General features: G+C 40.1%; 1 protein-coding gene across 2 annotated transcripts; it reads right to left on the bottom strand.

The window, feature by feature from the left end:
- Positions 1-2,860: 2,860 nt before the first annotated feature.
- LOC116501106 (general transcription factor IIH subunit 2) lies at positions 2,861-14,175 on the bottom strand. 2 transcript variants are annotated; one of them, XM_032206509.1, is made up of 15 exons: positions 13,966-14,173; positions 13,786-13,863; positions 12,662-12,698; positions 11,874-11,960; positions 10,967-11,017; positions 10,439-10,493; positions 9,695-9,800; positions 8,583-8,673; positions 8,339-8,426; positions 7,696-7,803; positions 6,394-6,457; positions 5,448-5,551; positions 3,835-3,937; positions 3,499-3,538; positions 2,861-3,289 (listed from the first exon to the last, which is right to left on the bottom strand). In XM_032206509.1, the coding sequence occupies exons 1-15, from the start codon at positions 14,019-14,021 to the stop codon at positions 3,170-3,172; spliced, it is 1,188 nt and encodes a 395-aa protein (XP_032062400.1). In that variant the 5' UTR covers positions 14,022-14,173; the 3' UTR covers positions 2,861-3,169. The 2 variants fall into 2 exon arrangements, with proteins under 2 accessions (XP_032062400.1, XP_032062399.1); XM_032206508.1 differs by having other exon boundaries at positions 3,221-3,538; positions 13,966-14,175.
- Positions 14,176-16,019: the final 1,844 nt, after the last annotated feature.

The following is a 16,019-nucleotide window of genomic DNA, read 5'->3' as shown; positions in this document are numbered from 1 at the left end:
CATGTATTGTTTGTATGTGGTGTTAAAAACAAACAAACAAAAAACCAACATCCAACAAGAAAAAAAAACCAAACAAACAAAAAACAGGGAAAAAAAGGAAAAAAACAACAACAACAACAACAAAAAAAAAAAAAAAACAAAACAAAACAAAAAAAAAAAAAAACACCAAGAACTAAATTTAAGATAGGGTGATTTTTTTGTTGTTGTTTTTAAACAAAAAAGTGTTTAGGTTAGATTACTGCCGTTTCTAATCTGACAACAAAGGTTCACACTGGGGCACATGTCAGAAACATTAGGAAAGCTCTGCCACAGCTCTTTAAACCAGAGGATTACTATCCTCTTGTTGTCATTCAGGTTGGATCCCGGGAAGCCACAACTAGAAAAATGAGGAATATTTAAAAGGACTTTGCATCCCTGGGAAGGTTGTTGAAGGGATCAGGAGTGCAGGTAGTGTTCTCCTCTGTCCTCCCTTTGGGTGACCAGGACCCAGAAAGAAGAAGAACAGGACAGGTGAACGACTGGCTGAGGGGGTGGTGTCTGGACCAAGGATTTGGGTATTTCGATCTTTGGTAGCCCTCTGAGACGCCGGGTATGTGGGCTGCTGACTGACTTCAACTCAGAAAGTTGGGCACAAGTGTGCTGGGGAGCAAGCTCTCTGGGCTGATTACCAGGGCTTTAAGCTAGGTTTGATGGGGGAAAGGGAGGGGAGCTAAAAGTGACAGAGAAGGGCTGGGGGAAGTTGTCACTGCTGTCACTGTTGAAGATAGTAGGGAAAAACCTCTGAGCTGTCCCATAGGATCATCCGAGGGCTCCTCAGAGAAGGTAATGATCCCGATACGCTGTCTCGAATTTCCTTCTTCTTGCATTTCTCCAGGGGTAATGGTGCCTGCTGCTTCCCTAAAGTGCCTGTATACCAATGTGTGGAGCACAGGAAATAAATACGATGAGCTTGAGATTTGTGTTCGGTTGCAGGTCCACGATCTCATTGCAATCACAGAAACATGGTGGGACAGCTCGCATGACTGGCACGCTGTCACGGAGGCATATGTCCTTGTTAGGAAAGACAGGCTGGGAAAGCAAAGGGGTGGGGTTGCCCTTTATGTGAGGGAGCAATTAGAGTGTACCCAGCTCCACCTGGGGAAGGGTGATGGACAAGTGGAGAGCTTATGGGTGAGAATTAAGAGGTGGGCTGGTATGGGTGATACTGTTGTGGGGGTGTACTACAGGTCATCAGATCAGGAGGAGGAGGTCGATGGGGCCTTCTACAAGCAGCTGGTAGTAGCCTCACAATCACGGCCGCTGGTTCTCATGGGGGACTTCAATTTTCCGGACATCTGTTGGATAAGCAACTCGGCCAGGCATGCACAGTCCAAAAGGTTCCTACAATGCGTTGAAGATAATTTTCTGATGCATGTGGTGGAGGAGGCGATGAGGCAGAGGGGTGCTCCTGGACCTTGTCCTTACCAAGAGGGATGGGCTGGTTAGGGATGTGAAGGTTGGGGGCAGCTTGGGATGCAGCAACCATGAGATGGTAGAGTTCAAGATGGAACTTGGTGGAAGAAGTAAGGCTAAAAGAAGGATTGCTACCCTGGACTTTTGGAGTGCCAACTTCAACCTCTTCTGGGACCTGCTTGGGAGTATCTCATGGGCTAGGTTGCTAGAAGGCAAGGGTGCTTGTGAGAGCTGGGCTACATTTAAGTAGCACTTTTTCCACGCTCAGGACCGGTGCATCCCTGAGAGTAGGAAATCGGGGAAGGGGGGCAGGAAATGTGTGTGGATGAGTAAGAAGCTCAAAAGATCAAAAGGAAGAGGAAGGTTTATGTAACATGGAAAAAGGGCCTGTCCTCTCGGGAGGAGTACGGCTCCCCGGTACAAGAAAGACGGGGATCTCCTGGATAGAGTCCAGCGGAGGGCCACAAAGATGATATGAGGCCTGGAGCATCTTCCTTATGAGGAAAGGCTGAGAGACCTGGGTCTGTGCAGCCTGGAGAAAAGAAGAGTGAGATGGGATCACATCAATCCTGAGGTGTGGGAGACAGAGTGATTTGTCCAACCTCTTTTCAGTGGTTTGTGGGGACAGGACAAGGAGTAATGGTCACAAGGTAGAGCACAGGAAATTCTGCACCAACATGAATTTCTTCAAGGTGAGGGTGACAGAGCACTGGAACACGCTGCCCAGGGAAGTTGTGGAGTCTCCTAATCTGGAGATATTTAAGGTCCGTCTGGACACCCACCTGGGCAGCCTGCTCTAGGGAACCTGCTTTGGCAAGGGAGTTGGACCTGACGATCTTTCAAGGTCCCTTCCAACCCCTTCAATTCTGTGATTCTGTGATCTTACATTCCTCTCAGTTTCCATTCTTTGTTGCTTTTGGGAGCAGTTGACTTACAGTTCCGCTACTTCATTCTACACTCAGAATCAAAACAGATCACTACATTCAGTTCTTTGACTACCTAAGCACAGTTTGCTTGAATTCAACTCTTACATCTCTGCAATGGCCTTTCAATAAGCTTGCACACCTACAAGCAAGTGGAACTTACAACATACAACTACATACACAGCAGTAACAGAATTCAATTACTTTTGACCTTACCATTATAATCTAACATGCACTTTCAACACATTTGTAGCAGCTGAAATTGAGTAGCATTACTGAAGGCTGAGGTGAACAGTCACCATTGTTGAAATTAATTCTCTTTGAATTGCCCTCCAACTAATTGCGAAAAAAATTAACTTTGTTAGTTTTTACAAAAATATTTTGCCCTATATAACGTAACAGAATAATTCACCACCCACTGAAAACAATAGATAAAATATATTTTCAGAGCTTTTTTTTGAACAAATCAAACACAAATCATCATGTTAATAGTTTAAAACCAGTTTTACTACTTTTACATTTACAAATGTACATGTTTATCAACAGTAACACCAAGAAAACTCTAAACTTGAAAAATAAATCAGTTACAGATAATTCAGGAATATATTAACAGTTATAAAATCATTAATACAGTAAGTAAAAATTAAATTTGCTCCCAACCCAGTATCCAACCTTCTGAAATCATCCAGGCCCTTCTTGTTCTGAGGCACCTCACTGAAATCCAAGGCTGAATAAACAAAATGGGTTTACACAAGAATGAAACTGACATGACAATCTCTAAAAAAGAGATGACATCATACAGATATGGGAGCAGGGTGCTCATGAATACAGCCAGGACAGCAGTGCAGAGAATCGTGAACAAACACATCACACTCCACACAAAATGCATTCTGGCATACTTTACATATATAAACCTGTGTGGAAAAGATAGAGAAACAAGTTAAATTAGAAGAAAATTACAGCACTACAGTACAGCAACAATTGTCTGACTATAACAGAAAACTATGACATGAGAAAAACTTCCCCAAGTATTTTTCTGGCCTTCAGAAAAATAGTCAATAGGATTATCTCTACTTGTCTTCTGTATCTCAATGCAAGTTGCAATGCAGTTCAACATACTTACATTTTGATCTTTGATTTCTCCATGGCAGCCTTGACAGTACCTAGAAGAAAAACTGTGTTTTTTAACTGAAAAAAGTAACAAGATTATATATAGTGGTGTTAGAAAACATCTTAATCATACATAATAACCATTAATAGAAACCATTTCAGCCATTCAACTGGATACACAGGATAACTACTAATGGTAACTAGAAGCACTTTTTGCCAGAGGAGACCAAAAATCACAAAACATTCAGAAGTGTCTCCCACAGTATGAAAGCTACTGTTAGATATTCTTATATTATCACTACCACTATTATAGTTTATGTTATCACTATCACAAATATTACTTGCATACCTTTCTCCCTGATATTCTTCCAGTGGCATTTCCTGAAAGGCATCCAAAGGGAACAAGTGATGGTAAGATCGAGCCAGATGAGGTGCAGACACTAATGTAAGACCTGCAAATAAAAATACATTGTTATTATTATATGAGAAATCTTACAAGTAATGATTCTGTTTTGTTGAGATTTCTGACTAGAAGGTTTAAGTCAATCTTCAGAAGTATGTTTACAACACAGAGTTGAAAACTTAACAAGTTTCTCATCTTCATCTTAAAAACAAAACACAATCATAGAAGGGTCTTCCAATTAAATCTAGTTGCAGCATTCATCATTGGTAGTGATGATACTGCTGTATTAAATGACCAGTCAATATGGTGCCACACTACAAGGTAATACTGCAGCCTGCTAAAACACTGGCAAAGCATGCCATAGGCATATTTAAGCTAACACAGGTTCATGCTGGAGCATGAGCTAGCCCAAAATTCTTTGTCACCCACTCACACTTGAAATAAACTTTCAGAGTCTTGTTCTGTTCTCTTGCTGTCTGTTGCAGTTGTGGAGAATATCTTCCTGATATAAAGAATTTCTGAGTTACACTATTACCTTGCTGAAATGAAACTAATGTTGATAACAACATTTGGAAATCAAACTAGAACAAGATGATTCCAAACTATTTCATCCTGTTGCCAAATACAGTATCTTGATAAGACTTACCACGTTTTAGTCTTATGCCTGTGGAAGTTAACAGGTGGATCGCTGTTGCTCACACAATACTAATACTACAAAAGATGTTAATCCATCCTCCCGCCCTCATTGAGCAGGGAAAAGCACCACTGTTTGCAGTCTGTGAAGCTTTGGAAGGCTGAAGAGCTTTCTTTGATCCTGATTAAACAATGCAGTCACTCCCTCCATCATCCCCTCACTCCATCTGCCAACTCCTTTATGTTTATTTTCACTGAAAACAACTCCTACTATTAAGGTGACTGCAAGCGATCAGTTACAGACCTTGCAAGTAAATCTTGGTGTGTATAAACCTCTTTCAACATCCTTCATACAACAATCTCATCTTTTCCACAAATGTGAATGACAGCTTGTCAGTTACTTGGTCAATCCAGACCATCTATTAGTCACTGATGTAAGGGTAGTAAAACACCTACAACTTACTATGTTTTGCTGTATTACTACAACGTATGCTCATTAGCAAGTGTTTCTGGTGTTCTTGCCTTTCTCTTCTATCATCACCTTCATCCCAGAAAGCGACAACAGCAACAATTGATATAACTGTTGCAAACATATATTCTATGCAATTTAACATAACAAGATACATTTATGCTCCATCTAGGCTCTTGTCAGTAACATTTTTGCACACACTCTGGAATTCAGAAACAGGCACATGAACAACAGGAGATTATTTACTGTTACCCATATGATAAAGTTTTATTATTACAGGCACAGTCCCTTGTATGTACAGGAAAGACTCTTGTATGAAGCTGAAATTCCAGTACATGAACGAAAGCTTCTTAAGGTAGAACTGTCCTTTAATTGCTAAGTATAGTTTCATTTCTCCACCCCGTAACTCTTAATCACTAACACATAATGCATCTGCTCGCTTTCTCTTGTTACTCACCACAGATTTTGCATTCCACAGGAAGTTCAGAGTATTTTGCTCTGCACTGGGGACAAAAGTACCCACCCAGTGTAAGACCTGGCTCACTGTTGTTTTCCAATTGCCTGGAACAAAGAAAGACAATCAAATATGTACAAGAACAAACTGAAAAAATGTACAGTTCTCAAAACAAAGTTTTAGCAGTTACAGTAGCTTCTATACAACACTTCCAAGAATATGGAAGTGTCAGAAAACTACTAATATGGGTAAAATATCAGTAATCACATTTTCTTATGGAAACAGAACAAAGACCAGAATTTTCCCATGTAAAAGAGTCAATAAAACGTTAGAAAAAAAGGTACTCAAGACATCCGTATCAATATTCCTACTCGCCTCCCAACATCCTGTACTGACTGTAAGATGTACATCAGTACCTATTCTTTCAAAGAGCAGACTGTTTCCTTCTGAAAATTCAGACTCTCATATTATCCTTGAAGACTATGATTCCTTTCATTATGAGCACTGGCACACCAAGCAAACAAGGCCTCTGTTTTAAATTTTCCTTTTATGTCACCTCGGTAAATAAATAAAAAACTTTATTACAGATAATACTCTTATTTATCATCATTGTATCTTTATAAGGATATAAATATTCGAATTAAGAAATGCATTTAAAATTGGTAGTATGCATAAATGTACCAAAAAAAAAGCTATTTACTATCTTAAAAAATTCTAAATACAAATTTTATAAAGCATATTTTAAAGAGATAACTATGGCCACATAGTGGATTGCAAATAAAAGCAAGATTTCTACTGAAAAGTCACAACACATTACTTGCTAGTCCTTTTTCATGTTATTTTGTGGTATTTTCACTGAAAATCAGATTTGCTAAATATGGCTAAGTATGACTTGAATTCTAACCTAGAATTCTAATCAGTTCATTGAATTATAATCAGGTCTACTTACGCCATGCTAAAGGATGGCTTTGCATCTTGATCAGACAGGGAAGCAATAGTGTGCTGAGGAAAACCTGAAGAAAAAAGTCTGATTTTAAACATAATAATAGTATTTCATTTTCTTATGGTAATGCAGAATTTCAAAGATTATCCTAAACACTTAATGAATCTCTTTTTTTTGTTCATTGTTACAGGATGCAAGGCATTCTTAACAGGGAGCAAATTTTCCTAACAGTTTCTACATACATTCACCAACAAATCCTTTATTTTCCCCAGCTATAAAAAACAGAACAGCTTTTCATTAACTTTATATTAACTGAAACCCATTGGAGCAAGTTTCTGAATACCAATTAAAAAAGATGATGATGTGCAACAGTAGGAAAGCAGAAAGGGCACTACAAGAATGCTTGCTTGAACAGTGATTTCTTATTAAGGCAAAAATAATAAGCATACGCCAAGAACATACTCTTCTTCCAAGTGCAGTTATGATGACAGACGAGACTATAGCACTTCATGGAGGCTGTAGAAGACACTGGTCTTTCTATGCCAATTTTTTTTTTTATTTTTTTTTTTTTACAGATCATCTCAAATAGCCAGATTATTTTCACTACTTCTGTTTACGTTTTATCTCCAATGAGTAAATTGCTTCAGTATTTAAATCTATGTATAAATATATTCTTATCTATGAAAGTGCATGGATGAGAAATTAATGCTCTAACCAGTGGTACTGGTGTTGCTATTCTAGTTTAACTCCAGGCTTAATTTTATTGAGAAATACATCAGGAGAAGAAAAGGTACTTAATCCATTTGTTGAATGAAATGAATGAAAGACCACTACAACAGTGGTGCTAACAAACTACATACTATGTGTCCAAATAGAAGGGTCTTGCAGACAATTAACAGTTGCCTTGTGCAACCATTAACCTTCTGTAATGGCTGCCTTGTGCAGGGGTAAATACAGAGGGAGAACAAAATACAGTTTACCATCCTTTTTTTTTTTTCTTTTTAAAAAAGAAAAAAAAAACAACTTTACATTCACACCAGTTACTATACAGGCAGTGTTATTTCACCTTACTTTTTCCAACTGCAGTTGTGTAATTTATCTTATTTTTTCTGATTTCTTTAAATGCTTATTACTTTGTAGGAATAATATTAAATAAATAAAAATCTACTTAGTAAAGTAAAAATTAAATTGAAAAAAGTGCAAAAAATTGAGCAAAATCATTTGTTTTGCTTTAAAACAGAGACAGAAAGGCAGGAAAAGACAGATTTACAGATCTTGCATCAGGACTGCAACAAAACCATATCCTACCCATTCGAATAAGGGAGCACTCAGAACTTGAACTGGCAGGTGGAGGACTAACATGATGCATTAGCAGTTCCTTATAATGACATTCATCTAAAATAACATGGTATGTTCCTGTCATGAGGAAAGAAATGCGTTACTCTCATATTATGACCAGGTAGGTAATGCAAACATATTCTACAAATAACAGAAAACAACAACATGTAAAAAGTCAAAAAAAAAATCTTAAAAAAATATGAAATATAATCTTGGAAATCCTTCTGAATAGAAGCTTTACAACTAATACATCAGCATGTTTACTTACAGGGCCCTTATTTTCTCCAACATTACGCTGTAGTAATTATACTGTAAGAGTTACTTTTTTAGTAACTGGTATTAACATGCTGCACTAAGTTCCACATCATACAGTTTTATAGGTAGAAGCCTGCTTTAAGACACATTTCTTCTCTCTACAGATATGTCTAGCAGCTTGTATTATTTCACTGAATACTGTACTTCACAGATTTGAGAAGCTTTTGTATTTTCTGCTAGCATGACAGAACACTCATCCTTTAATGCCAACATGCATTGAAGAAAATTACCAACTAATAACTTAATTTTGATTTTAAACTTTTTTTATTAGTATAACTGTAAAAGTTCAGATACATACCACCAGTTTCCCGGGCAAGTACTGTACAAACTCGAACTTCAGCACTTAGACCAATGATAGACACTCTGATCTTAACTGCTTTTAAACACTTCATGTGGAAAAAGAAAGAATAATCAAATTTGTATGCTGACCAGTAAAGGTTTGAAGTTTTAAACAAAAACTTATTGATGATGACACTGCAACCATCTGTTTTTAGTCTAACAGCTTGGAGGTTCAAAGTAGTAGTCAAACTTCACTTCTGTACCTTAATTAGATCATAGATGTTGGTTGGATCACATGTTGTCAGACTGCTGAAGACTATCAAAACCTCTCTGCTTGTATGTCCTGGCATGTGCCTAAAGAAAGTATATGGTTAACTGACTTCTGTACACCAAGCTATACATATGCTAAAGTTTGCAAGGACTTCAATGTACTAAAGTCAGAAGAAGACATGACAGGAAGTTGCCTATAAACTAAGAAAAACTTTGGTAAGCTCCTTTTGAGCACCAGAATTTCACTTTCTAAACCCCAAAACTTTCTCTAAGATACAAGATTTGATTAAGTCTAATTGTTACCTAATTGTTTGTGCTAATGTTTAAGTTATACTTACACTCCCACAGGTAAAATTAACCTCCAAACTTGGAAGACTTACTACAGTGTTGCTAACTTCTTAAAAATATCTGATCAGTTTATAGATGTAAACCTATTAACTCCTGTCTTTCTTCTTACTTCTTAATTGAAAACTCTCTTTCAGCTAGTCCTTCAGATCATTTCTGTGACATTGACTGCCAGTTTTATTCTGGTAATGTTTCTAGCTATAACTTACTTGATAAACATTCTTCTGCAAATGTTTTCTGATCTCAGTGATCTCACACAGCAAATAAAGTTTGTAAATCTAACTTACTTAAAAGTCTATCTTTCTGAAGTCTGTCAAAAACTTCTATCAGATTCAAACTTATTTATTTTACTGGTCTCTTACCATTATTAATCCCAAACTCTGCTGTCTCATACCTTAGCTCTCTAGTAAAAATTCACTGCAGGGTCTATCATCACTATATTTATACACAATCTAACATCAAAAACTTATTTCTAAAATATTGTTGCTTCCTGTAAGAAGCACATCTCTGAACAGAAATTGTGTTAGAAAGTTAAATATGCTATCATCCTACAAGTTAACAGTTAGTATTCTAAGAGGATGTAAAGCTACCTTTTAAAGACTCACACCAGTCCAATGCAAGAAACTACTTCTAAAGAACAAATACCAACAAACAAGAACAAACCAGAAAAACACAACAGCAAAAAATTGTCCTCTCAAAAATTCACGATCAGCATTATAATGACTATGGAAAACAAAAAGAAAAGAGTTTACAAACTAACTTTAAAGTCTGCATGGCCAAATTTAGGGAATTATAAAGAGACGGCTCTCCATGGCAGTTCATATCCACTGCTTTCTTCAGAGCAGTTATGTGCTTTTTTGAGTTACCTGTGAGTGAATAAAACAGTTCAAAGTAATGTGTTAAAGGAATTTAAGTATTTAAACTTTGTATCTTATGACTAATGAATATATTTTATGAGTTTATAATATACTTGTACAGAAACAATTTTCAAACTATGACTTCTAAGTCCATCCTTAGAATTGAACTTCATGGTCAGAACGTGGAAAACAATCTGTCAACAAAAAGACATTTACTCCAGAAATATTCCATTGTTAAAAACTTTAAGAAGCAAAAGAGGAAGAAAATCATTGTATATTGCTAAGCATTTCACATGAACAAAGAATCACAGTGAAAACTGCCTCACAAAGTGTTTCAATAGTGGCAGAACTCATTTTACTCTGTTAACCTCAAAGTAACTTTAAGCATTACGGAATTCTCCGACTCTTAAATAAAGTTGCTCCAGTTTTAAAGGTCGATAAAAAGACAAGATTTAAAACTACATTTCTGAAAACACATAGCTTGCTAGCGACAGAAGGCAGGAACTCAAGAAACCTTGCTTTATAACATCCTGTCAAATCTCAAGGAATGCACAGATGTCAACAAATACAAAACTAATCAACGGGTTGCAAAATTAACTATACTGACAACAGCTCTGAAGTTTTTACAAAAGATACCACCTCCCTACCTGAAAGTTCTGTCATTTTTTCAGCTCTTTTACTCTTGGTTACAATTAAGCCCATCTGGAGAGTGAAACAAAAAGACCGACCTTTTCTTAATGAGTTTAAAAATACATTGATTTACATCTCTGCTATGTTTTGCTTCGTACTTCTTTATAGATCAACAAGTATTTAACTACACAGGCTTTCCTGAACATGTAACAGCAACACCACAACACTATGGATCAGTTAACACATTTTCTTGTAACTTCAATTTACTTTTGCAACAAGGCACTTTTTTTTTCTTTTTTTTTTTTTTTTTTTTTTTAATTCCAAATATCTGAAGTAATATAATTGAGACTTCTGCATTCGATTTATGTTTAGGAATGTAAGGAAAGAATAGATAAATTCTTATTTCCACTAGTTCTTGCAAAACCAAGAATTTCATTAGACTGATCATAAAAGAGTGGAAAGTAACCTAGCAACTGAAAAGTTTACTAATAATAACTTTTTAAAAACAGATTTCTGTTACCTGTTTCTTGCATGGTTGTACTCACCTGACTAATAGGATTTTGGTCAAAGTACTCTTCAACAAAATATTCCAGTAACTATAAAGAAAAACCGAGACTGTTTTTCTTTACACACAGTAAAGTTATACAGTTAATACAGTAATACAGTTAATACAGTTTTGCTTCACATATACCTAAGTAATTTGTACCTGCAAAACATTCAGTATTGTTATTTTTTTTAAAGAGGAATAAGCCCATCCCTTCCACTGTCCTCCTTTTGCCCAAGCATTTCCACCCTTCTCCTTCATAATTTTTTATTCCTATCCTTTACTTTGTAAAGCAAATTTGCTTTATATGCTGCAGCTCTAGATCAGTGTTTATTCAAACAGACGTTTAAGATATACTAAAAAGCATAAATCTGTACAAAATCTACAAAATTCAGAGTTTAGTGGTTTGTATTATGACTTTCTCTAACAACACTGCAAACACAGTTCGAGCCCTCTACAGTCTGAACTAGCAATCCAAATCCTGTCTAAAATCCATCCAAATCAGAATTTTTGAAAACACTATGGTAAGAAAAAAAAAAATTAAATGTATAATGAAAGCGTGTTTGATCTTCCATCCATTATTACACACAACATTTTATCTTAGCTTCCACACTGCAGAAGTGTTTTGCTGTTTCTGCTGTACAGAAGTACTCCTGCAAGGCACACTAATGCCATACAGCTTTTGCTATTCAAAAAAAACAAAGCCAAACTGCCCAAGGAAAGTTATAGGTTAGCAACAGAGACAAGGGAAATAAACAGTAGGGATGAGAGGAGAGATGAGGATATGTTAAAACAAACAAACAAAAAACACAATTGCAAGAGACTGCCTTTCTTTTAAACGCAAGATGAAATTAATTTACATAGAAACAGTAGATTAATAAAGAGAAAAATTTTCTGTATGGAAATACCTTCAAAGTGCAGGTGAGTCTGTTTGGTTTTAAATCCTGGTCCTCCATAGTCCTTGATCCATCAACAACCACATAAAGGTGACGCATCTGCATTATTGACATAAAACGTTAATTCTACATCAGGTTCACATTTTAACAGAAGGATCAAGTTTTACTGCTCACAGAACAGATATTTAAATGTACTGTTCATTATTTTATTTACTCAGAAAAGCAACAACTTCCTCCTTCAAACAGGGAAAATTTAGAATACGGAGCTGAACCACTATTTTTAGGACTATGCCCTAAACAACAACTGAAAAAATTCATGCATTTTTCCATTTCTCCTTTGAAATGAAACAAAAGTCCATCTTGAAAAACACCCACCACTCTCTATCTCTGAAAATAAGCGACAAAATAAGCATAGTTTGCACCCATTTAATCTCTTTATGTAAGACTTCAGATGCATCATGCAATAATGTCATCTACAACTCCTTAAAATTACACAGGTTTTTCACATGGAGAAAACTCAATATAGCAAGCATATGCAACCTGACTGCAGCCACAGAGCACACCTTCACACCCTGATACAGCAGCGAACACATCAGACCTCAATCACTAAAACTACTGATGCTTTACACCCCCTGCTGCCACTGAGCACGCAAAAAGCATTTAGAAAAGACTGCATGATGGAGAACGCAAACTTCGGTCTCAAGCAAATTAAGTCAGCAAAAGTTACTTCTGGTTAGGCATACGACCTCTACTCAGGCAGTTCTGGACTCAGGACAGTCAAGGGTAAGACATTAACATACCATTCCCAGTCGAACTTGTCCATGGTGTTCGTGGAGTCTATTAAAACACACAGAAAGTTACATAAGCTGCAAGTGAATGGATAGTGCAGTGCCTAAAACAAACTCTGAAACAAATCCAATACTGGAGTTTGGGCAAATATAAAGCAACCATAAACCATGGACACTTATTTCCATTGAAAACAAGATGAAATTATAAAGTCAACCATTAATTATAAATGGATTTCATGCCTCTCAAAAAATAAAAATAAAAATGCAGTTATTGTCATGAGCTTTAATTCTGAATGTTTTACGTGGCGTTGAGTATTTTAATGCAACCAGGAACAAAACAAACTCAGACTTTATCTAACAGCTTTTCTGAGAAGTTTAAGCAAAAATCTGCCGCCATCATACCAACAAACAGCTTGAAACATGTTTTGTATATTAAAAAACCTTTGAAGGGTTTTCTCTCATCAGTCCAACTACTGCAATCACAGAATGCGCAGGTTGGAAGGGACCTTGAGGATCATCCAGCTCCAACTCCCCTGCCATACGCAGGGATGCCACCCACTAGATCAGGCTGCTCAGGGACTCATCCAGCCTGGTCTTGAACACCTCCAGGGATGGGGCACCCGCAGCCTCTCCAGGCAACCTGTTCCAGTGCCTCACCACCCCCTGCGTGAAGCATTTCCTCCTAATGTCTAGTCTAAAACTACCTTCTTTTAGTTTAAGACCGTACCCCCTTATCTTATCATTATCTACCCCAGTAGTGATTCCTCCTCCAGCTTTTTTACAAGCCTTAGGTACTGAAAGCATTAGGTACTTTTTTATTATTATTATTATTATTATTTTTACAAGCATTAGGTATCAAAAGGCTGCAATGGGGTCTCCCTGGATCCCTCCCTTCTGCAGGCCGAGTGTCCCCATCCCTCTCAGCCCTTTTCCACAGGAGGGCAATCACGAAGCTTTACAGTGTTCCCCCAGAGCAAGCCCTGACCTCCCTGCTAGCACACATCCGAAACTATTTCTTCTCCTTCCCAGGCACTGTCACATCAGCTGAAGGTGCAAGGCCAAATGCAGCCTGCCAGCCACGCTGACACCACCGGCCGACGGGGGCCAAAGCGAAAGCAGCGCTGCAGGCGCTGTACCTTTTCCTCTTCGCCTTGAACAGGATGTCCTCGATGGTCGCCTTCAGCGATCCCGACTCGTCCTCCTTCAGGATCTCCCTGCACGAAAACAGCCGCTGCTTCAGCACCGGGGGGGCCTCCCCCGTGCTCCCCGGGGCTGAGCAGGCAGGGCAGGGGAAGGGAGGCAGCACCCGCACCCACCATGTTCTCTCGTAGCCTCCTTCCCAGCGCTTGGTCCTTTCGGGCTCCTCATCCATGGCGGCGGCGGCAGCGGCGCTGCCCTGACACCCCCGCGGGCACGGCTGCCGCCGGCTGAGGCTCCTCGGCGGGGCGGGACGAGGGGGCTGCGGCCACGGGAGGGGACCCGAGGGTGCCCCGGGGACGGGTGCGGGCCCCGCCGCTCCTCACGCTGCGCCCGCCGCCGCCCTCCGGCCGCGCACGGAAGCGCCTCCCCGCTCCCCTCCGCCGCGGTGCCGCCGCCAAGCCCCGCCGGCCGCCGGCCGCGCCTCGCAGCCGCCGTTCCGGGAGATCACTCGGCAGTCGTCATCACGGGCAAAAGCAGACTCAGCGTGGGGACATTAATAAAGTTTATTAGCTATTACTAGCAAGCTAGTGCAGTGAGAAACTAAAAGCAAAGTACAAACGCATTCCCACCGTCCAGCTTCATCCAGCATTCCACTCTTCTCACCATCCAGCTCCCCCCCGACCGGTGCAGGGGAACAGGGAATGGAGGCTGCAGTCAGTCTGTAGCGCTTCATCTTCGTCGCTGCTTCACTTTCTGACCCTTCTCCCCGTGGGGTCCCTCCCAGGGATGCCGTCCTTCCCCAACTGAGCCTGGAGGGCTGCCCACAGGCAGCAGCTCTTCAAGCACTGCTCCCACACGGCTCCGTCCCACGGGGTCCATCCATCCATGCCCCAGGAGCAAACTGCTCCAGCATGGGTCCCCCATGGGTGGGCGGCAGCTCCCCCCAGACCCCCTGCTCCTGCGTGGGCTCCTCTCCACGGGCTGGGGCCTGCTCCTGCAGGGGCTCTCCATGGGCCGCAGCCTCCTCCAGGCCACATCCACCTGCTCCAGTGGGGGCTCCTCCACCCATGGGGGGGCTGCAGCGTGGAGATCTGCTCCATGTGGGACCCATGGGCTGCAGGGGGACAGCCTGCTCCTCCAGGGGCCTCTCCCTGCACAGGCCACAGGGGAACTGCTGCTGCCTGCCTGCAGCACCTCCTGCCCTCCTGCTGCACTGCCCGTGGGGGCTGCAGGGCTGGCTCTCAGCCCTCTCACCCAGCTGCTGTTGCAGGAAAGTTCTTTCTCTTCCTTAAATCTCTTCTCCAAGAGGCACAAACATCACTTACTGGCTTGGCTCCGGTCAGCAGTGGGTCCGTTTGGAGCCAGCTGAAACTGTCCCTTATCTAACATGGGGCAGCTTCACAGAGGCCACCTGTGCAGCCCCCCTGCTGCCAAAACCTTGCCATGTACAGCCAGTACAACAGCCAACTCCCAGTTGCATTCCAAAAGCACGCTGCGATGTTGAGATTCCGCAGCACGGGTATGCTTTTTGCTCCCATGTTAATTGCACATGATGTAGCTGTTCACTACTTACTATTTAAAACCCCAGTCCCTGTCCCTGTCTGGTTTTAAAAATGTGAGTACCAGCTGATTTCTCTCATTCCCAAAATGCCAGTTCTCTTCTGCTTGTAAGAAATACAGCCCATTGTATATTTAAGCTTCTCTTTGTTAAGTGAATGGAGGCAGTTTAGTGATGATCTGCTGCTGCTGCTGCTTAGAGACCTCCTTCAGACCACCCATCTCACTGGAAGCAGGAAAGTAAAAGTTTTTTTTTCAAGGACTGTAGTATTCTGTGTGGAGTTTCTTATGTGTTACTCATTTAGTAGCAGGTAATTTCACAATGAAGCATTTGTGTTGGAACACAAGTGGAAATATACATTTTTATGAAATTAAAACTGGATTTTTGGGTGTTACTCTTCTGCCAAATGTGGTAGAAACAGTCCAAAGTACTGAGAAGTGAAAGTACTGAGAAGTTGCACACAATTGCTCTTATACTATGTGATCCATTGGAAACTAGTCTCAAGTTGATACTCAGCCAGATGACAGTGAGGATTAGCAAGGTGAACAACTCAAGTGGCTTTGGGAGTATCGGGTTGTGAACTGGGTGGATGGAGGGTTGGGCAGTAATTACGTTACTTGACCTTCAGCCATCTAGCGTTCCTCTGAATGGTTCTGGCAGGAATTTTCTCAG

Source organism: Aythya fuligula, chromosome Z (genome assembly GCF_009819795.1).
Source record: "Aythya fuligula isolate bAytFul2 chromosome Z, bAytFul2.pri, whole genome shotgun sequence".
Taxonomy (NCBI): Eukaryota; Metazoa; Chordata; class Aves; order Anseriformes; family Anatidae; genus Aythya; species Aythya fuligula.
Note: the sequence above shows the minus strand (reverse complement) of the source record. Positions and strands in the feature narration are given on the sequence as shown.

What these genes read in the sequence shown, in the direction of transcription:
- LOC116501106 (XM_032206508.1), bottom strand. Translation starts at nt 14,021, where the DNA reads ATGGATGAGGAGCCCGAAAGGACCAAGCGCTGGGAAGGAGGCTACGAG. An exon ending in TTGGCCATGCAGACTTTAAA is followed by an intron (nt 8,674 to 9,694) that starts GTTAGTTTGTAA and finishes TACTTTCTTTAG; the next exon opens with GCACATGCCAGGACATACAA. An exon ending in AAGCCATCCTTTAGCATGGC is followed by an intron (nt 5,552 to 6,393) that starts GTAAGTAGACCT and finishes TCTTTGTTCCAG; the next exon opens with GCAATTGGAAAACAACAGTG.